Here is a 23,154-nt window from a genome sequence, read left to right on the forward strand (position 1 = left end):
AATGGAAGCAGAGCAATGTTATGTAACTTGACCAAAGTTATCCTCTAAGGAGTGTGCAGAGTTAGGATTTAAGCCAGGTCTTTTGTTCATAGAGCCTCTGCCTATAACCTCTGTACATTCTGCCTTCCAGGGAAGAAGGTTTAAAGTCACTTGGAATTCTATTATTCAGACCTAATCCAGTTAATATTTTGTAACATAGCCGTTGTGTTGGGGGCCTGTAATCATATTTGTGTATATGCCTTTTTTTTTACCCCAAATGGGAACTCTTTGTACATATTTCTTTGTAACTTGATTTAATACCCAGTTTTTTCCATATCAGTAAAACTAGGTCAGTTTTAATGGCTACAGTAATGGGTGGTTTTTTTTGTTTTTTTTTGAGATGGAGTCTCACTCTTGGCTCACTGCAAACTCTGCCTCTTGGGTTCAAGCAATTCTCTGCCTCAGCCTCCCGAGTAGCTAGGATTACAGGCACCCACCACCATGCCCAGCTAATTTTTGTATTTATTAGTAGAGATGGGGTTTCACCATCTTGGCCAAGCTGGTCTTGAACTCTTGACCTTGTGATCCACCCACCTTGGCCTCCCAAAGTGCTGGGATTACAGGCATGCACTACCACGCCTAGCCTTGCTTTGTTTTTTGGGACAGTCTCACTCTGTCGTCCAGGCTGGTGTGCTGTGGTTCGATCTTGGCTCACTGCAGCCTTGACCTCCTGGGCTCAAGCAACTCTCCTATCTGAGCCTCCCAAATAGCTGTGATTATAGACGTGTACCACCATGCTCAGCTAATTTTTATAGTTTTAGTAGAGACAGGGTTTCGCCATGTTGACCAGGCTGGTCTGGAACTCCTGACCTCAGGTGATCTGCCTGCCTCGACCTCCCAAAGTGCTGGTATTACAGGTGTGAGCTACTGCGCCCAGCCAGGTGCTTTGTTTTTGTTTTGTATTTATGCACCCACAGTTTAACCAGTCTTTCATTCTTGGCCATTTCTTGTTTTTTACAATTATGAGCAGCACTTTCTGTTAAACTTTTTTTTTTTTTTTAAAGAGATGAAGTCTTGCTCTGTCCCTTAGGGGCATGATCACAGCTCATTGCAGCTTTGACTTCCCAGGCTTAAGTGATCCTCTCTCCTCAGCCTCCCAAGTAGCTGAGATTATAGGCTTGTGCCACCATGCTTGGCTAATTTTTGCATTTCCTCCTGCCTTGACCTCCCAAAGTGCTGTGATTACAGGTGTGAGCCATGGTGCCCAGCCTAAATTTTTGCAAAGTTATCTTTGTGCATCTGTTTTTTTTCCTACGGTAAATTCCTAGGCACACAGTCACTGGGTCAGAAGGTGGGTATGTTTGAAGTTTTTGTTGCCTGCTGGCTGTGTCCATGGCAGAGTCTGGACCGATTTATACACTGTGAGGGTGCCACATACCTGTTTTCCTGTATCTCCAACAGCACTGGGTGTTGTCAGTCTTTTTAATTTACCTTAGTCTGTTAGGCAAAGTGATTTCTCTTTGTTATTTTATTTTATTTTATATTTTATTTATTTTATTTTTTGAGACAGAGTCTCACTCTGTTGCCCAGGCTGGAGTGCAGCAATGTGATCTTGACTCACTGCAACCTCTGCCTCCTGGGTTCAAGTGATTCTCCTGCCTCAGCCTCCCAAGTAGCTGGGATTACAGGCACATGCTGCCATGCCTGGCTAATTTTTGAATGTTCAATAGAGACTGGATTTCACCATGTTGACCAGGCTGGTCTTGAACACCTGACTTCAAGTGATCTGCTCACCTCAGCTTCTCAAAGTACTGGGATTACAGGCATGAGCCATGGCGCCCGGCCTCCTTTTCTTCTTGAGGAACCTCCAGTGAGGTGTCTGACCTGCTGCTCTGCTGCAGTTGCTTGTCCCAAGGTCGCCAGCGACCTCTGTGTTGCTAAACCCAGTGGTCACTTCTCAAGCTGCAATCACTGGCCTTATAGATTGGATACCATGAGCCCCTTTTCTGAGACTCTGTCTCAGAAAAAAACAATCCTTCCTGCTTGACATATGTTCTGCCTTGGTGTTCAGGGCGCTACACTCTGTGGGTTTTCTGTCCATCTCTCCGGTCACTCTCATTCAGTCTCCTGTGCTGGTTTTCCTCTTCACCAGTCTGCAAACACTGGGATGCCCCATGGTGTCTTTGTCCTGTGTTCGCTTGTTAATTTACCCCCCTTTCATTCACAAGCACATCCAGCCTTCTTGCTTTAAATTTGGCCCATATGCCTGAAGCTCACAGCCAGGGCTTCTCCCCTGGCAACCAAAGACAGTATTTATGTCTAATTAACCTCCTCAAGTGAACTGTTGAAATCTGAGTCACCTGCTTCCCAGAGCTTTCCGTGTCTGGAAGCAGTGACGGTTCTGTGTCACTCAGGCTAAAATCCTCCGTGCCTTCCTTGACTTCGTTTTCTGTCCTATCAGCACCTCCTGTCTGCATTGCCTTTAGGATGTATTCTGGGATCTGACCATCTGTCACTGTGCCTGCTGCTGTCACCCATGTCCAAGTCACTTCTTGACTTTACTACAAAGGCCTCTTAATGGGTCTCACTGCATCTGCCGTTGTCTCCCTACAGAACGCTGAATGTGGCAGCCAGAATAATTCAAACCAGAAGTCAAATTGTAAAGCTACTCCCGTAGTTTCCCATCTCACCCTGTGTAAAAACCAAAGTCCTTCCCTATGGGCCCACCTGCCCCCTATGATGGCTTTATGTGTGTCTGTGTGTGTCTGTTACTCCTCTGTGACCTCATCTCAACCATGCTTCTTCCCTCTACAGACCCCTCAGCCTACAGGTCTCCCTGCTGTGTGTGTTTTTTTTTTTTTTTTTTGAGACGGAGTTTTGCTCTTGTTACCCAGGCTGGAGTGCAATGGCGCGATCTTGGCTCACCACAACCTCCACCTCCTGGGTTCAGGCAATTCTCCTGCCTCAGCTTCCTGAGTAGCTGGGATTACAGGCACGCGCCACCATGCCCAGCTAATTTTTTGTATTTTTAGTAGAGACGGGGTTTCACCATGTTGACCAGGTTGATCTCAATCTCTTGACCTCGTGATCCACCCGCCTTGGCCTCCCAAAGTACTGGGATTGTTTTTTTTTTTTTTTTTTAAGAGACGGGGTTTCACCATGTTGGCCAAGCTGGTCTCGAACTCCTGGCCTCAAGTGATCCACCCACCTCAGCCTCCCAAAGTGCTGGGATTACAGGCGTGAGCCACCACACCCGACCTTTTTTTCTTCTTTCTTTTTTTTCTCCCTGCTGTTTCTCTAGCCCAGTGCTGCTCTCCTGCCACTGGCCCTTGGCACTGGCCTTAAATCTCTCCTGAAACTCACCCCTTCCAGTCTGCTGAGATATCACCTTAGTGAGGCCTTTTTTGATAATACTGCCTTCATTTTAACTTAATGTAATTTTATAGAGCTGGGATCTCACTATCTTGACTAGGCTGGTCTCAAACTCCTGGCCCCAAACAGTCTTCCTACCTTGGCCTCCCAAATGCTGGGATTACAAGCGTGAGCTGCTGTGCCTGGTCATGCCTTTTAAAAAGGCATACAGGCCAGGCGCGGTGGCTCACTCCTGTAATCTCAGCACTTTGGGAGGCTGAGGTGGGCGGATCACGAGGTCAAGAGATCGAGACCATCCTGGGCAACATGGTGAAACCCCATCTCCACTAAAAATACAAAAATTAAATGGGCATGGAGGCGCGCACCTGTAGTCCCAGCTACTCAGGAGACTGAGGCAGGAGAATTGCTTGAACTCTGGAGGTGGGGGTTACAATGAGCCGACATCATGCCACTGCATTCCAGCCTGGCAACAAAGCAAGACTCTGTCTCAGAAAAAAACAGCATACAATTCAGTGATTTAAAAACGATTTTTAGAAATCATTAATTCAATGATTTAGAAAAACGTTACTGAGCCATGTAATCATCGAATCATTGCTATGAATTTTTCCATTGGCCCAATAAGATCCTTTGTGCCTGTTTATAGCTAATTCCCCTTTCCACCCCCAGCCCCTGGCCGCCACGAATCTACTTTCTGTCTCTATAGATTTACCTTTCCTGGACATTTTATAGAAATGGAATCATACGCCTGGGCACAGTGGCTCATGCCTCTGATCTCAGTGCATTAGGAGGCTGAGGCGGGGGCAGTGAGTGGCTGGGGTTTGGGACTAGCCTGGGCAACATACTGAGACCCTCTACAAAAAATAGGAAGATTAGCTAGGTGCACTTGTGTGCACCTGTAGTCCCAGCTACTCAGGAGGGTGAGGTGGAAGGATCACCTGAGCCTAGGTGGTCAAGGATGCAGTGAGCTGTGGTGATGCCACTGTACTCCAGCCTGGGTGACAGAGTGAGACACCTGTCTCTTTATTATTATTATTTTTGAGACAGAGTCTCGCTCTCTCACCCAGGCTGGGGTGCAATGGTGCAATCTTGGCTCACTGCAACTTCCGCCTCTTGGGTTCAAGCGATTCTCCTGCCTCAGCCTCCTGAGTAGCTGGGATTACAGGCATGCACCACCACACCTGGCTAATTTTGTGTCTTTAGTAGAGACGGGGTTTCTCCATGTTGGTCAGGCTGGTCTCGAACTCTCAACCTCAGGTGATCTGCCCGCCTCGGCCTCTGGAAGTGCTGGGATTACAGATGTGAGCCACCTTGTCTGGCCTATTATTATTACTGTTTTTTTGAGATGTCTCGCTCTGTTGCCCAGGCTGGAGTTCAGTGGCGCGATCTTGGCTCACTGCTACCTCCACCTCCCAAGTTCAAGTGATTCTCTTGCCTCAGCCTCCCAAGTAGCTGGGACTACAGGCGTGTGCCAACACGCCTGGCCAATTATTATTATTATTATTTTGAGATGGAGTCTCACTCTGTCACCCAGGCTGGAGTGGTGCAGTGGCATGATCTCCGCTCACTGCAACCTCCTGAGTTCAAGCAATTCTTCTGCCTCAGCCTCCTGAGTTCAAGCAATTCTCCTGCCTCGACTTCCAGAGTAGCTGGGATTACAGGCCCATGCCACTGCACCTGGCTGATTTATATATATATATATTGCACCTGGCTGATTTATTTATATATATATATATATATATATATATATATTTTTTTTTTTTTTTTTTTTTTTTTTTGAGACGGAGTTTCGCTCTTGTTACCCAGGCTGGAGTGCAATGGTGCGATCTCGGCTCACCGCAACCTCCGCCTCCTGGGTTCAGGCAATTCTCCTGCCTCAGCCTCCTGAGTAGCTGGGATTACAGGCACATGCCACCATGTCCAGCTAATTTTTTGTATTTTTAGTAGAGACGGGGTTTCACCGTGTTGACCAGGATGGTCTCGATCTCTTGACCTCGTGATCCACCCATCTCAGCCTCCCAAAGTACTGGGATTACAGGCGTGAGCCACCGCTCCCGGCCCTGATTTTTATATTTTTAATAGAGATGGGATTTCACCATGTTGGCCAGGCTGGTCTTGAAATCCTGACTGCAGGTGATTTGCCTGCCTTGGCCTCCCAAAGCTCTTGGATTGCAGGTGTGAGCCACCGTGCCTGACCGTCTCTTTTAAAAAAAAAGGATCGTATGTATTGTATGTTATGGCCTCGACAAAACTATGTTACTTGTGACTACTCCTCTCCAACGTTCCCTGTTTCCTTTCTCTGCTTTATTTTCTTGTAAGCAGTTATCCCCATATAATACTGTTTATTTTGTTTATTTTTCTCATTTATTGTCCTCCACAAATAGAGTGTAAGGTCTATAGGTGCAGGTGTTTTGTGAATTTTGTTCACTTTTGTGTGCCTACAACAAAAACCATGAATACACACATGCATGTGCGTGCACACCACACACACACACACACACGACATTGAAAGAGCGACTTTCTCCTCTGATTACTGAGGATGAACGTCTTTTCCTGTGACTTAGGTCTTTGTGGCCAGCGTCCGGCTCACGTCGGAGGCCCATGGCAGGACCAGTGTGCTGTGTGCTGCCCACTCGGGGGAGGCTGTGGGCTGAGCCCAGCTCCAGCCTCCAAATGCAAGCCTTTGTTTCATTTTGCCCTGATCAAGCTGCAGTTACATCAGTGACTACTGTTTTTTTGATTGGCACCAGATGCCAGGCTTTGGGATTTCAGGCTGTCTTTAGCAGTCTCTGAAAAGCCCTCTGTGTGTCGCTTTCCATCATCCTGCACCTCAGGCAGCTATGCCCAGGCCAGAACCTCAAGGAATTCCCGAAGATGCCAAAAGCAACCCCCTCCCTCGGCCCCACACCCTCAACTTCTCAGAGTTACAGCTGGGGCCTGTTTCCTGGCTTTGGTATCAGCCGAGAGCTGTCGGAAAGAAAAGGTCCTTTTAGCCACGAGTCTCGAAAAGTAAACAGGCAGGCCTGCAACGAATGTTCCAACAGACCTGCTCCCTGTGTCACTGAATGCTGGCTGAGAGGCTGCCTTGTGGAGCCTCACCTGAGGAGAGAAGAAAAACTCTTTGTCAGGATTCCCTTCCCCTGGTCCAGGCTGCCGCCTCCGGAGTGTTCTGTGAGGTGTCTGCTTTGGAAGTCGGTCAGCCTCGTGGGAACACATATTTGAGCAAAGGGTTTTTCTGCTCCAAATGCTGAATGTTGGCTGTTCCTCTTACTGCTTTTATACATGTGTATTGTGACTGTTTGCATTTTAGTCTGTAGTAGGTGGTCAAGACATTTTTTTCTCTCCCCTTCCCTCCCCTCCCCTCCCCTTCCCTCCCCTCCCCTCCCCTCCCCTCTCCCCTCCCCTCCCCTCCCCTCTCTTTTGCTCTCTTTTTCTTTCTTGCTTTCTCTCTTTCTCTCATTCTTGCTTTCTCTCTTTCTCTCTCTCTCTTTCTTCCCTTCTTCCCTTTCTTTCTGGAGATGTGGTTGATGCAAGCTATGTTGGCCAGGCTGGTCTTGAACTCCTGGCCTCAAGCAATCCTCCCATCTTGGCCTCCCGAAAAGCTGGGATACAGGCTTTTTTTTTTTTTTTTTTTTTAAATAAGAGACAGGGTCTTAACTCTGTCACCCCAGCTAGAGTGCAGTGCCATCATTGCTCAGTGCAACCTCAAACTCCTGGCCTCAATCTGTCTTCCCACCTCAGCCTCCCAGGTAGCTAAGATCATAGGTGTGCACCACTACGCCCAGCTCATTTTTGTATTTTTGTAGAGACAGGGTCTCCATTAGTTGCTTGGGCTGATCTCACACTCCTTGGCTTAAGTGATCCTCCCACCTTAGCCTCCCAAAATGCTGGAGTTACAGGCACGAGCCATTGCGCCTGGCCCCTGCTTTTCTTTTCTTCTTAGACTTAAGCATTTCTCAGTATTGGGTCAGGGTTTTGTGTGAGAGAGTTTCTTCTCTGTAGGGCGTTTTCTTAGGATCGTGAGACTTGCCTGCAGCAGGGGCAGGGCCTGATGCTGATTTATCAGCTTTCCTGCAGTAAGCAAGCATCTTTGAGTTCCCAGCTAGAGGCTAGCACTGAAGTGGTGAATGAGGCAGACAGTATTCCTGTCCTCCTGGAATTTAGGGTCTAGAGTGGAAAACAGAAAGTTGAACAAATGGTGCAAACGATTCCAGTTGTGACAGATGCGACGGAGGAAAGTACAGGCTGCCCTGGGAATGCATCATGGGAGACTTTGCCTGGCCTAGGTGGGGTGTGTGTGGGTGTGTATGTGTATGTACGTGTGTGTGTGTGTACATGCATGTGTGTGCATCAAGGAAGGCTTCCTGGAGGAAGTGACACCTGGATGCCAGAAGGAGAAAAAGGAGTTCTCTAGAGGAACAGGAGAAAAGCATTTTAGGTGGAGGGAACAGCATGTGGGAAGCTTTGAGGCAGGAACAAGTTGGTTGCTGTCAAGTCACACAGGAGGCCAATGGTAAGGAGGAGGCAGGTGCTAGATCAGTGCTGTCCAATAGAAATGGAATTTGAGGCTGGGCTTAGTAGCTCATGCCTGTAATCCCAGTGCTTTGGGAGGCTGAGGTGGGTGGATCACCTGAGATCGAGGGTTCAAGACCAGCCTGACCAACATGGAGAAACCCCGTCTCTACTAAAAATACAAAATTAGATGGGCATGGTGGCGCATGCCTGTGATCCTAGCTACTTGAGAGGCTGAGGCAGGAGAACTTGAATCCAGGAGGCGGAGGTTGCAGTGAGATGAGATTGTGCCATTGCACTCCAGCCTAGGTAACAGAGCGAGACTTTGTCTCAAAAAAAAAAAAAAAAGAAAAACAATTTGAGGTGTGTGTGTAATTTAAAATTTGCTAGTAGCCGTATTAAAAATAAGTAAAACACAGGCTGGGCACTGTGGCTCACACATTCAATCCCAGCACTTTGGGAGGCTGAGGCGTGTGGATCATTTGAGGCCAGGAGTTACAGACCAGCCTGGCCGACATGGCAAAGCCCAGTCTCTACTAAAAGTACAAAAAGTAGCCAGGCATGGTGGCACATGCCTGTAATTGCAGCTACTCGGGAGGCTGAGGCAGGAGAATCGCTTGAACCCGGGAGGCAGAGATTGCAGTGAACCGAGATCATGCCACTATACTCCAGCCTGGGCAACAGAAAAGGTGAAATTAATAATGTATCTTATTTCCACATATCCAGAATCTTATTTTAACAAGTGATCAATATAAAGAAAATTACTAATGAGATATTTTACATTCGTTTTGGCCTCAGGTGTGTGTTTCTGATGCACAGCATATCTCAATTCAGACAGGCCACCTTCTATGTGGTCTGTGGCCGCAGGTGGCTGTGGCCTCCATATTGGACAGCACAGGTCTAGAGGTTAAGTCCCTGGACGAAGACTGGGAAACTTCTCTTCTTTTATTTATTTATATTTACAAACTTTAAAAAAATTTTTCTTTTCTTTTTTTTTTTTTTTTTTTTTGAGATGGAGCCTTGCTGTGTCGCCCAGGCTGGAGTGCAATGGCATGATCTCTAATTTTTACATTTTTAGTAGAGAAGGGGTTTTACCACTTCAGCCTAGCTGGCCTCGAACTCCTAACCTCAAGTGATCCACCCGCCTCAGCCTCTCGTGCTGGGATTACAGGCGTGAGCCACCGAGCCCTGCCAAAAAATTTTTTAAAAGATCACCTTGTCTTCAGAAGAAACTTTTCTTCGAAATTGAGTTACCATTAGTGTAGGATTGTATTTATACAGTTCTAGAAACTTCTTCCATTTCTCTTGAGCCTACTGCACAGGGGATGTTGGGCCGTCTTCTCCAGGGCCTGTGCCATTTCTCATCAGCCATGCGGTATTCAGGCCCTAAATGAACCACTGGTGCAGGCATGGAATGGTGGCCTTGACTTGGTGATAGGAAAATGAGATTGTTGCCTGGATGTGAGCTGTTTTCTTCTCCTTGCCAAACACAAAACTGAAATGCTTCATCTGGTGTTCGGGCCTCTGCCCTGCACCAGCCATTCGAGTGGCTTCTGCCTGACTATCCATTTCAGTCTCCCAGGTTCTCCCAGGAGAGGTGCTGTGGCTGCTGGAATAGCTGTGTTAACATCAGACCTTATTTATCTAATTGCAGTGTTTGATTTTCCCTTTTCCTTCAGACTACTAGGATTTTTGGAATAGTTTTCTTAGTGTAGGAGGCTTATTCCTTGCGGGAGAGTAGTCTGTCGAAAGGGAAGGTGATCCTGGACTAGAGTAAGAGTGTCTCGGTCACACAAGTGGTCCACTTTCAATCCCAGCACTTTGGGAGGCTGAGGCAGGTGGATCTTTTGAGGCCAGGAGTTCCAGAGCAGCCTGACCCACATGGCAAAGCCCTGTCTCTACTAAAGCCAGGCATGGTGGCACGTGCCTGTAATCCCAGCTACTCAAGAGGCTGAGGCAGGGGAATCGCTTGAACCCAGGAGGCAGAGAGTGCAGTGAGCCGAGATTGCAGCTAACATGACTGTTAGGTACAGAGTGGGACTCTGACTTTGGTGCCTGGCCTGGCCTGGGGGTGCTGTTTATTACATACAGGACAGTAAGGCACACACTTATCAGAAAGTAATACCCTCCCTCCCTCCCTCGCTCCCTCCCTTCCTTTCCTTCCTTCCCTTCTTCCTTCCTTCCTTTTTTCCTTCTTCCTGCCCCTTTTTTCTCTCCCTCAATTAATTAATGTTTATTCAACATGTATTACATGAATTCATTCTCTTGGAAGAGGGAGTCCCCAAACCCTCTTGAATGGATAAGTTGTGTCTGTATATATTTGAAAAGATTCATAGATGACAAGTGAAAAATCAAAGGACAGAGCTTTGGGTTTAGGATGACCTCTGACTTTGCATCTGTGGCTTTTTTTTTTTTTTTTGCAACAGAGTCCTACTCTGTTGCCCAGACTGCAGTGCAGTTGTACAATCTTGGCTCACTGCAACCTCTGCCTCCTAGATTCAAGTGATTCTCCTACCTCAGCCTTCCAAGGAACTGGGATTACAGGCATGCATATCCATGCCTGGCTAATTTTTGTATTTTTAGTGGAGACAGGGTTTCACTATGTTAGCCAGGCTGGTCTCGCACTCCTGAGCTCAGGTGATCCACCTGCCTCAGGTTCTGGGATTACAAGCGTGTACAGGTGTGAGCCACCGTACTCACCCTTTCATCTGTAGCTTTTATATGTATATTTGTGCTTGTGTTTGCAACGACTTCATACAAAGTTGTCTAAGTGGACAATACTGGCCAGGTGCAGTGGCTCACACCTGTAATTCCAGCACTTTGAGGGGCTGAGGCAGGCAGATCACTTGAGACTAGGAGTTCAAGACCAGCCTGGCCAATATAGTGAAACCCCATCTCTACTAAAAATATAAAAATTAGCTGGGCATGGTGGCAGATGCCTGTAGCCCCAGCTACTCAGGAGGCTGAGGCAGGAGAATTGCATGAACCTGGGAGGCAAGGTTGCAGTGAGCCGAGATGGTGCCATTGCACTTCAGCCCGGGCAACAGAGCAAGACTTTGTCTCAAAAAAAAACAAAAATAAAACCCCAAAAAACTAAAATGATGATACCATGGGAAGGTCTTTGGAATGTTTGTGTTTGTGGAGTAGGTATCGAATTTTACCTTTCTGTATTTGAATTTTTAGTCAGCATGTTATTTTTTATTTTGAAAGCTAATATTTATTGTAAAGATGATAATATGTAGCAGAAGTGGTTTTTTTTTTTTTTTGGATACTGGGTTTTTTTCTGTCGCCCAGGCTGAGGTGTAGTGGCGTGATCACAGCTCACTGCAGCCTTGACCTCCTGGGCTCAACTGATCCTCCCACCTCAGCCTTCCAAGTGGCTGGGACCACAGGTACATGCCACTACACCTGGCTAAGTTTTTACATTTTTTGTAGAGACAGGATCTGCATATGTTGCCCAGGGTGGTCTCAAATTGGGCTCAAGTGATTTTCCCACCTTGGCCTCTCAAAGAGTTGGGATTACAAATGTGAGCCACCACACCCTACCTGGAAAATACTTGTTAAACTTTTTATTATGGAAAATTTCAAACATAAATAAAAGTAGAGAGAAGCAGCCGGGTGCGGTGGCTCATGCCTGTAATACCACCACTTTAGGAGGCTGAGGCAGGCAGGTCACCTTAGGTCAGGAGTTTGAGACCAGCCTGGCCAACATGACGAAACCCTGTCTCTACTACAAATACAAAAATTAGCCAGGCATGGTGGTGCATGCCTGTAATCCCAGCTACTTGGGAGGCTTAAGCAGGAGAATTGCTTAAACCGGGGAGGCAGAGGTTGCAGTGAGCTGAGATTGTGTTACTGCACTCCGTCTTGGGTGATGAGTAAAACTCTGTCTCAAAAAAAAAAAAAAAAAGTAGAGAGAATAATGGACCATTCAACACTGGTTTACCCAGCTTTAATGATGATCAGCACCCGTCTACTGTCCTTCATCTTTAGCTCTCATCTTTCGGGGAAGTATTTGCAAGAAAACCTCATGCCTCGTGTCACTTCACTTGTCGACACTCCTGCATACATGTCTAATGTTTAACTGATAAGAAAATTATGAAAAAATGTGTCCACTGTGCAATTAATGGAAATTGAACAAAGAAAATCTTTATTTCATAATTTTACTGCCCGAACACAACTTAGCATTTTTCCCTGGTTCATTTATTTCTTTGCCCCTTTGTATACTTATTTTTACATGGTTTTTAATAATAGGGTAAATTCTATAATGTCAGAGGTTGTAATGAGCCGAGATCACCACTGCACTCCAGACTGGTTGATAGGGAGAGACTCCATCTCAAAAAAAATAATTACAATAAAAAAGGTAAAAACTTAACATTGTGGTTGAGTAATTTTCCATGTTGTATACTCTTTATAATCACTAATCCAAATCTTAATTGGGTCGTAATAGTTGCCTCATCTGAAATTACAATTTCTAAAAAAACCCCAACTTATAAAAAAGGGGAATTTTTTTAAAAGCAGAATTGTAATCTTAAAAAATAATTTTCTAAGAGAGCTCCTAAATTTTGCTCTGCAAAGAACGTTTAAAAGGAGGTTTGTTCATTGGAAGATGTTTATAAACACAGCTTTGATACCCAGCAACTGGGAGAGGTGGTTGTGGACTCTGCGGTTCCCTGAGGGCACAGAGCATGGGTGATCTGTTGCAGCCAGGCTGGGCCTGGGCAGGGCGATTAATGGTGTGGTGGGGACTCTCCCTCCCCTTGGAGAAGAGGAACGCTAATGACAAGGCAGCAGTAATGATGTGAACTGATAATTTTTTCTAAAGACTTAACCTTCCCAGATCTGTATTTATTTCCCGTAAATCCCTTCTAGAAGTTTAAAATATGCTATGGCTTGAGAGATTTACCAAGATGGATGAAGTCTTTGTATTTTGTTTCAAGGGGATCCACAGCTGGTTTCTGAGACTGCTTCTAGGGCACCTTGTTACCTGGATAACTTCGATGAATAACTGGTGTTGATGTGTGTGTGCATGTATAATTTTTTTTGTTTTTTGTTTTGAGATGGAGTCTCACTCTGGTGCCCAGGCTGGAGGGCAGTGGCGTGATCTCGGCTCATTGCAACCTCTGCTTCCTGGGTTCAAATGATTCTCCTGCCTCAGCCTTCCGAGTAGCTGGGACTACAGGCATATGCCGAGTAGCTGGGCATGGTGGTGATCGCCCATAGTCCCAGCTACTCGGGAGGCTGAGGCAGGAGAATTGCATGAACCTAGAGGCAGAGGTTGCAGTGAGCTGAGATGGTGCCATTGCACTTAAGCCTGGGCAACAGAGCAAGACTCTGTTTCGGAAAAAAAATAACAAATAAAACCCAAAAAACTAAAGTGATGATACTGTGGGAAAGGCTTTGGAATGTGTGTGTTTGTGGAGTAGGTTTCATATTTTATGGCCAACTAATTTTTTTTTTTTTTAATTTTTAGTAGAGATAGGGTTTCACCATGTTGGCCAGACTGGTCTCAAACTCCTGACCTCAGGTGATCTGCCCGCCTTGGCCTCCCACAGTCCTGGGATTACAGGTGTGAGCCACCGTGCCTGGCCTACTTTTTTTTTTTTTTTTTGTAAGTAAAAGATAATACATGTAGCTGCAGGGTCCTTGGCTGTAGAACACTGGTACCCTGAATCAAGATAAATAAGGGTGGTTGTGGTTGATGAGTCCATTATGTACAGAATAAGGACATGAGTGCCGAATCCACCTTCCTTTCTTGTCCCTCCTCCTCCTAAGGACAGATGCCCCATCCATGCTTAGAGGCTTGCTTTTCCTACCTTTCCAGGAACCCTTCCTGATCTTCCTCCCATGTCTCCAGCTATTCTCTGTCTTTCTTGCAAGGTCATCGTTTATATATTATTATTATTTTTTGATACAGAGTCTTGCTCTGTCGCCCAGGTTGGAGTACAGTGGCAGAATCTCGGCTCACTGCAACCTCTGCCTCCCAGATTCAAGCAATTCTCCTGCCTCAGCCTCCCGGGTAGACCCTGCCAGGGTTCGAGTGTTGGGGGACCGAGGGGAGGTGGGGTGAGCAGAGTCAACATTGGTGCCCCAACAGGAGTACCAGTGTTCACTCTTGGCCTAGCTTGGTAGAAGAGACTTTTCTTGTTAGGCTCTGGCTAAGGTTGGAAGCCAAAGAGCCATTGTTACAGTAAATCCTAGAATCATCTGGCTTCCTTTACTGCAAAGGAAATGTGAAAGAGCCTTCTCTCTAGATCTGGGGTATACTCCAGCCTGTGTGTGTCTGAGTTTCAGGGAACTGGGGAACGGAAAGGACACTGTTTACCCTCAGCCCTTCTGGAATTTCCCCCAGTTCCCTTCCTCTGTGTACCAGTGTTTGCGGTTATGTGTAGAGTGAACACGGGTCTGTTAATGAAGGTGCTGCTTATTCACTTTCAGTGGCGTTTGATGGACCTATGGGATTGGGGGCAGAGAGAGGCAGGAAGAAGGAGGTTTGTTCCACTAAGCAGCTCTTGTGTTAAGACTAAATCAGTCACATCTTCATCGGGCTTCAGAGACTCTTAAGTCTGGCGTCCTTGGCCTCCCTTAAAAAAATCCCCCTTTTTTGTCTTGTTTCACATTTCTCAAATTTCCAGGTAAATCCTTTCATTTGTATTCTGAATTAGGAACAAAAGAAAAAGTGAACTATTTTTCCTTTTAAAACACGTAAGTGTGGACATGCATGTACATTTTGATGGTATGGGGTGGGGACAGCCAGTGATGAGAGAAAGACCCCAAACTGGAAAGTTTTTTCATACATTTGCTGTGAAATTGTCCAGGCAAGAGTTCTGGATTTCGTAACGGAATTGCATTATAGTAGCATGGTTTGGCAGTTACGGTTTGTGTAGTTTTTTTTCTTTTGTTGGAGTAAGGACGGCAATTTCCATGCCCTATTTGTCTATATTTATTAGTACCACATGCAAACAACATATTTAAAAAAAAATCCAGGTCAAGAAAGGGAAAAAGTAACTCTTAGAAAAATATTACTCATCCTTGCTGCATGTACAAACTCTTCTCAATAGGAAATTATTAACTTGAAGCCACTTGCAAATCTGAGGCTTTGAAGGGAGGAAAAATAAGAGGAAGAGTTATTCCCCGAACAGCTTAACTGATGTGTTTTCTACCTTTTTATATTTTAAACTATATTTTGTTGAATTCTTGCAAGGTTTTTTGTTAGTTTATAGTTGCTGTTAGTGCCTTAAGCATGCTGGTGTGGAAAAAACAAAAACTTTTTTTTTTTTTTTGAGACAATCTTACTCTGTCACCCAGGCCTGGAGTGCAGTAGCCCGATCTCAGTTCACTGCAGCCTTGACCTCCTGAGCACAAGTGATTCTTCCTTCTCAGCCCCACAAGTAGCTGGGACTATAGGCAGGAACCACTATGCTGGCTAATTTTTTGTAGTTTTAGTAGAAACGAGGTTTCACTGTGTTGACCACGCTGGTCTCTGACTCTTGACCTCGTGATCTACCAGCCTCAGCCTCCCAAAGTGCTGGGATTGCAGGCGTGAGCCACCGCGCTTGGCCTTTTTAAGCCATTGGTTTGAGTCAGGAACCAAACAAGATTGCTATGTCTGTTCAGTCTCTCTCAGCCTAGAGGTTCTCCTTCCTCTTTTTACTCCTTGCAGTGTGTTGTGGAAGAAACTGGACAGTGTGTCCTTTACACTTCCCCACATTTTGGATTTTGCTGTGTGTCTCCCTGAAGTGTGGTTCAATGTGTCCCTCTATCCCTAATGGGCAGATCTAGAGGCTGAGACTGACCTTGGTTCTTTTTTCCTCTCTGGTGTGGTGGTGCGTTTTTCCATCGGGAGGCACCTGGCGTCTGGTTGTCTCTCTTGGTAGCTGACTTTTACAGGGATGTCTTTCAAAAGGCACAGTCCTTGGGACTGCCCAGAGTCTTTTCCCCTCGATTCTCATATTCAGCCTTACTGCTGTCTGTCGACCTCCATAAAGTAGCATTAGAAGGTATTGGTAACCAGTTATTACTTAGAACAGAAGGGCGCAATCGTATAGCCAAAGAAGTATGTTTGCTGATTACTGAAGTTAGCATGAGCTCAGGCCTTTGGCTCTCTCAGTGAAACCTAAGCCTCTTGCCAGCTGAATATTTTCATTATATATGTTCCATTTAGTCCTAATTGAATCAGACTTCCTCAAGCCATGCTCTAAATTGTTTGCAACCCCGCCTGTGACTTGCCCAGAGCTTTGATTCCAAGAGATCAGTGGGCCTGCGGGGCCTGGCTGATGTGCTTGGTGGGGGGTCCTGGGGCTTTCTAACTCATGCTAAGGAGGAGGCCAGGGTAGAATCTTCTTAGACACTGTGTAGTGTTTTTGTTTTTGTTTTTGAGATGGAGTTTTGCTCTTTTTGCCCAGGCTGGAGTGCAATGGCGCGATCTTGGCTTACTGCAACCTCCGCCTCCTGAGTTCAAGTGATTCTCCTGCCTTAGCCTCCTGAGTAGCTGAGATTACAGGCATGTGCTGCCATGCCTAGCTAATTTTGTATTTTTAGTAGAGATGAGGTTTTCCATGTTGGTCAGGCTGGTCTCGAACTCCTGACCTCAGGTGATCCACCTGCCTCGGGGTCCCAAAGTGCTGGGATTATGGGCATGAGCCACCACACCCGGCCCAACACTGTTTCTTAAAGACACTGCTATCGCCTTTGCCCAAGCCACCATCTGCTCTTGCCTGGATTACCACAGTGACCTCCTACCTGGTGTTATCCACCTCAGCCCTCCTCCTGTAGCCAGACTGGTTGTGCTACAGCAGGAGTCAGGTCACTTCCTTGCTCAAAACCCTGTCATGGCACACCATCTCATGTAGAGCAATTGCCAAGGACCTTGCAAGGTCCCCAAGGCCTGACTTGGAGGCTCTGGTTACCTCCCTGCCCCTCATCTGCTTCTCTCTTCCCTCACTCCAGTCCAGCCGCCCTGGCCTCCCTGCCATTCCCAGATATGCTAGGCATGCTCCCAGCTAGCACCTCTGAGCTTGCTTTTTCCTCTGCCTAAAATGTTCTTCCTACAGATTCCCACGTGGCTTCCCCCATCCTTTAGTCTTTGCTCAGTTGTCGCCTTCCCAGGGAGGTTTTTCTTTTCCACCCCGCATCTGCTCCCAGCTTAGCATTCCTCATCCCCCTTCTTTTACTTTATTCTATTAAACTTACCACCTAATTAAAGAAAAATTATTTCATTTAAAAATATTTTTTAGTTTTTTTGGGTTTTATTTTGTTTTTTGTTTGTTTGTTTGAGATGGAGTTTTGTTCTTGTCGCCCAGGCTGGAGTGCAGTGGCATGAACTTGACTTACTGCAACCTCCCAGGTTCAAGTGATTCTCCTGCCTCAGCCTCCTGAGTAGCTGGGATTACTGCCACCACACCCAGCTAATTTTCTGTATTTTTAGTAAAGATGGAGTTTCACCATGTTGGCCAAGCTGATCTCAAACTCCTGATCTCAGGTGATCCACCCACTTTAGCCTACCAAAGTGCTGGGATTACAGGCTTGAGCCACCATGCCAGGCCAAAATTTTTAGTTTTTGAGACAGAGTTTTGCTCTGTTGTGTAGGCTGAAGTGCACTGGCGCAATCTCGGCTCACTGCAGCCTCCATCTCCCAGATTCAAGCGATTCTTGCTCCTCCAGCCTCTCAAGTAGCTAGGATTACAGCATGTGCCACCACGCCCAGCTAATTTTTGTATTTTTAGTAGAGATGGGATTTTGCCATGTTGGCCAGGCTGGTCTCGAACTCCTGACCTCAAATGATCTGCCTGCCTCAGCCTCCCAAAGTGTTGAGATTACAGGCGTGAGCCACCATCCCAACCTGCACTTGCCATCTTCTGACAGATTATGCAATTGCTTTTTTTTTTTTTATTTAAATTGCTTATTGTCTGATTCTCCTAAGTAAAGTGTAAATGCTCTAGGAGCACAGATTTTTGCCTGTCTTGTTCCTCTTGAATCATAGTAAGTAGAATAGTAGGTGCTCAAGGCACGAATGCTGATAGAGCAGGGCCTGATGAGGTTCAGAGGAGCTGGTGAGCTCTGTATATGCTAAAGCAGATTCCGGTTATGGAAGTGGACTCACTAAATCTACTCTTTCTTGGGTTTCTTGATTTTGAGCAATGCCTCCAAAGGCAGCACGAAGACATACTGGAAGAGAAAGGGCCTCTGTAGCGCTGTCCACAAAGCTGTAGTGAAAACAGAGGGCCCCAGAGGTGAGATGGCTGAGACTGCCATTTATAACTGAGGTTCCAGTATATGTTTTCCAGCCACACTTACGCCTTTCAGCCTCTCCTGTGTGCTCGAATCTGTCACTCAGTTAGCTAATGGTTTCTTTAGTCTCATTATGTATTATAGGGCTCCTCTGGCTCATTTTTTTTTAAAAAAAGAGAATAATGAGGTGTTCTGTTCTCTGAGGTTTAATTTTTTAAATAACCTTGCCAATTTAAAAAAACCTTTTCCCAATGTTTAATTATGAAATTTGCAAACATACAGAAAAATTAAAAGAGTGATAAAATGAATGCTCTCCGTCTATTTCTGGCATTTGTTAACATTCTTTTTGCCAAATTTATCTGTGTGTTATTACAGTATATGACTGGATGTGTGTGTGTGGTTTTTTCCCTGAGCCATTTGAAGGTAAATTGCAGATATCATGGCATTTTACTCCCCAAAACTTCACCCTATTCTTCTAAAAATTCACTTGAAAATAAATGCATGTATCAGTCTAATCTACTCTTGCATCTCCCGAGAATAAGAACATTCTCATATAAAACCAAAGTACAATTTTTTCTTTTTTTGAGATTGAGTCTTGCTTTGTTGCCCAGGCTGGAATGTGGTGGCATGATCCTGGCTCACTGCAACCTCCACCTCCTGAGTTGAAGCGATTCTCCTGTCTCAGCCTCCTAGGTAGCTGGGATTATAGATGCGTGCCACCATACCTGGCAAATTTTTGTATTTTTAGTAGAGACGAGGTTTCACCATGTTGGCAGGGGTAATCTTGAACTCCTGAGCTCAGGTGATCCACCCACCTCAGCCTCCCAAAGTGCTGGGATTACAGATGTGAGCCACCATGGCTATCCAAAAAACCATAGTACTACTGCTGAACCTAAGAACATTAATAATTTTAAACATCATTTAATACTCAGTTGGCATGCATATTTCTCCATTTATCCCAAGAATATATTTTTATCAAACCAAGGTTTCGTTAAAATTCATGCATGGCATTTGTTTGTTTTCTTTAAATGTAGAACAGTCTCCATCTTGCCTCCATTTTTTTTTTTTTAAAATGGATTTAATGACATTGATTTTTTTCAGGAGTCCAGGACAGTTACTGTATGGATGTCCCACATTTTGGCATTGTCTGATTGCTTCCTCATGGCATCATTTAATGTTTCTCTATCTCCCTCTTTCATGTGAACCAGGTGGCATCAGGTTGCCTTACTCTCAGTGACAGTAAATTAGATCACTTGGTTATGATGGTGACAGCCAGAAGTCTCAAATAGAACAGAGGAGGGTTATGTTCTCAAAAGTTTAGTTTAAAGAAAAAAGGCCCTCCCTCTCTTCAGTGGCTATTTAAATTTAATTAATTTATTTTTTGAGACAGAGTCTCGCTCTGTCACCTAGGCTGGAGTGCAGTAGCACAATCTTGGCTCACTGCAACGTCTGCCCCCACCCCAGGCTCAAGCAGTCTTCCCATCTCAGCCCAGGTAGTGGGGACCACAGATGCATGCCACCAGGCCTGGCTAATTTTTTATATTTTAAATAGAGACAGGGTCCATGTTGCCCGGAATGGTTTAGAACTCCTAAGCTCAAGCGACCTGCCCATCTCAGCCCCTCAAAGTTCTGGGATTACAGGCGTGAGCCATCATACCCAGTCCTGTTTTATTTTTGAGACAGAGTCTCATTCTGGTTGCCTAGACTGGAGTGCAGTGGCACGATTTTGGCTCACTGCAGCCTTGACCTCCCGGGCTCAGGTGATTGTCCCACTTCAGCCTCCCCAGTAGCTGTGACTACAGTAGCGTGCCACCACATTTGGCCGATTTTTGGTATTTTTATTAAAGATGGGGTTTTGCCATGTTGCCTAGGCTGGTCTTGAACTCCTGAAGTCAAACAATCCACCCTCCTTGGCCTCCTAAAGTGCTGGGATTATAGGTGTGAGCCATGGAGCCTGGCTGGCTCCTTTTAATTAGTTAATTTTTTGTAGAGACAAAGTCTCACTATGTTACCATACTGGTCTTCAACTCTTGGCCTTAAGTGATCCTCCTACCTCAGCCTCCCAAAGTGGGCTGGAATTTCAGGCATGAGCCACTGCACCCAGCCCATTGGCTCTTTTTGAAGGCAAAATGTGTCTCAGTGTGTCGTTAGGTGACTTCTGAGCCTTCAAATATATAATGATTCCACTGGAGACAATGAGTGAATAAACTAGATAGAAGAGCTAGTTGGATCCTTGAGACAAGACCATGGAGAGGAAAATCTAGGCTCTCTGGCTTCTGTCCAAGGCCGATGGCAGTATGACTGTCATGAGGGCAGAAATGAGCAGTGAAAGGCCTTGGGTTCCTCCACCCCCCTGTTGGACATTATCAGTCATCCAAGAAGGAAGGAAAAAACGTGCACATGCTCCATTTATGAAATGATGACCTTTGAGGTATCAGGACAGGAATCAAGGAACCCTTCTAGGATGCTTGTACCCCAGCACGCTTCCAACAGCAGTGTGTGTACTGGAGCCAGAAGGCTGGGCACCTTCAGGAGATGTCCTGGAAACAAGATGAAAAGACAGTTTGTCTGCGTGATGGGTCTGTGGCTTACCTTGGAAGATTCTGTGGCCGCAGCCCAAAAAAGTCTCAGAAGGATCAAGAGAAAAATGACTACAAAAGGAATGAGGGCCAGGGTTCAGTGACTCACGCGTGTAATCTCAGCACTTTGGGAGGCTGAGGTGGGAGGATTGACTGAGACCAGCCTGGGCAACATAGTGAGCCACGTCTTTATTAAAAAATTAAAAAACAAAACAAAGAACAAATACAATGAATGAGAAGTTAGACCAAGAGGAATCAGGACTCTTCAGCCTAAAAACAGGAAAATCAACAGGGAGATGATAAAAATGACAGCTTATTAGGAGCTCAGTAGGTGCCATTTACTTCTTTGTAAGAGTCCTCTGAAAAAGGTGCCGCCATGACTCCTGTTTTGTAGGTAGGGAGACCGACGATGCTCAGGTTAGGTTGTATGTTTCACGCTGCAGAGGTCTCAGGAACTAGAACTGTGAGTTAAACCCAGAGTGCCTGACCACACCCCCTCTTAACCCATGTGCTTAGTAACCCTACTACCAGAGACTTATGTACTGGATCTTGGCATAATGGAGGAGGGAGACCCTCCTTGACTTAGGGAAAAAAAGCCCACAATAATCAACATTTACAATCCCATAGCTTCAGTGGGTCAGGACTTGGGGGCGGCTTAGCTGGGCAGCCTGGCCTGGGATCTCTCCCGAGGCCGCAGTCAGGACATGGACTAGGCTGCAGGGTTAGGCTCAGCTGGGGCTAGAGCAGGTGCATCCCAAGAGGCCACTCACAGGGATGGCAAGAGGTGGCTGGTGGTTGAAAGGCCTCAGTTCCTTCCCATACTCCTTGGCTTTTGAAGGAACTCATTTCCTTTGGAAACTGCAAGTGTTATTTTATAGAAACGTTTAGAACTCACCAATGCCCTCAGTGAAACTGGCTGAACATAGCAGCAGACTCTCTCAAAAACAGTTAGAGAGATCCTGGCAGGGAAAAGAGATTAAGGGAAGGGAGAGCACTTAGGAGAGCTTGAAAACCCAGAGGGTAGCTGGTTTCTATTTATTATAATAGATCCTTGAATTGATCCCGAATTTTCTGCTAAGTTCTTAAAGGGTTATATCTGTAGGGGGGTTTGGAGCAGTCTTTTTTGTGGGGGTGGAGGAAGGAAGGTTATCTCTAGAAAGTGCTCAAGTTTACCTTAGTGTGCTTATGGAGACATTTGTACATACTCTACCTTGTTCTAGAAAACAGGTAAAATAGCTTATAATTATGCAATAGCAGCTAAGAAATAAAACAGAGTGTTGGATTGGGTGGGGCAGATGGGGAGGGAGGTTCAGATACATGGCACTTCCCTGGTCTGGTTCTATAAGGTGTGGGGCAGTGTAGAAGAATTACAGACCCCACAGAAATCCTCATAAAGGCTGATTCCCTCTTGGTCATTATTAAACAGTCCCAAACTGAAGGCCATAGCTCCTGGCTGGGCTGAACTGAAGGGAACTGAAGTATTCAGTGTGGACTAAACACTTAACTGGATAGAAGCTATCCAGCACAGCCAAATTCAGTAGTGGGGTGGAGGGGTGTGTGCAGCACTTTCCAGCCTGCATAGGGTTTGTGCTTCTGCCTCCAGTCAGTTGGTTCTATTTTTCTGCCACAGTCATCCCCAGTATTGAATCTGCTTGGTATCCTTGGGGGTGGGGTGTTCTGGGCCACTTCTCACCTCTCTCTCCTGAAGACCCTGATGGATCTGGTTAGTGTGTATTGAAGTTTCATTGTTTTAAATTTTTTTCCCTTATTTCAAGGTAATAGATTTTCAGGATTGAAAATTTAAAAAAAACATGTTTTAACACAAATAAGAAAAGAATAAGCCCCTGCAATCCATCATGTAGATGGAGATGTCTCCTGTTGACCGTTCCTTAGGGTCTCTTCATTTCTGTGGGCAGGGGGATACTACTTGCAACTAATTTCTTTGTCTGTACACCATCAATATCCCTATGCTTTTCTCACAGTCCTGCAAGTATAAACAAACGAATACATCAGTAATGTGGAAATTATGTTGCTGATCTGGTGATACGAAATGTTTAGAAAAAGAGTACAGCTTCCCCTCCAGCCTGATAGAACAGTGATTTCATTAGAGATATTCCTTCCCACTGTTTTTTCCATGCCCCAAGGCAAAATTTGAAGATCTGGAGAGAGCATTCCCAGGGAAGCCAACAAAGGTGAAATGGGAGCTTCTGATTTAGAGAATCTTAACTTGAGGTGCATTCGCTTTAGCCCATCCATGTTACCTTTTGTACCCCACAGTGGAGAACACGCAGCTCACCCTGAACCTGCAGACGGAGAACAAAGGCAGCGTTGTCTCAGGCGGAGAGCTGACAATTTTCCTGGACGGGCCAACTGTTGATCTGGGAAGTGTGCCTAATGGCAGTGCTGTGACAGACGGTGAGTGCCGCCCTGCTCCTCAGGGCTGTGCCGGGACGGGGCAGGACTGGGCAGGGGGCAGGAGGTGCTG

The 23,154-nt window shown here is 45.8% G+C and overlaps 1 protein-coding gene across 2 annotated transcripts in view; it reads left to right on the forward strand.

Moving 5' to 3' along the window:
- WWP2 (WW domain containing E3 ubiquitin protein ligase 2) overlaps positions 1-23,154 on the forward strand; it is a 181,896-nt gene that overhangs the window by 62,477 nt on the left and 96,265 nt on the right. For both annotated transcript variants that reach the window (XM_012437474.3, XM_012437473.3), the window contains exon 5: positions 22,947-23,084. In XM_012437474.3, coding sequence (XP_012292897.1) covers positions 22,947-23,084 — 138 coding nt within the window. The remainder of the gene's footprint in view (positions 1-22,946; positions 23,085-23,154) is intronic.

Source organism: Aotus nancymaae, unplaced genomic scaffold, assembly GCF_030222135.1.
Source record: "Aotus nancymaae isolate 86718 unplaced genomic scaffold, 86718_ANA_hifiasm-v0.15.2.pri h1tg000030l, whole genome shotgun sequence".
Classification (NCBI taxonomy): Eukaryota; Metazoa; Chordata; class Mammalia; order Primates; family Aotidae; genus Aotus; species Aotus nancymaae.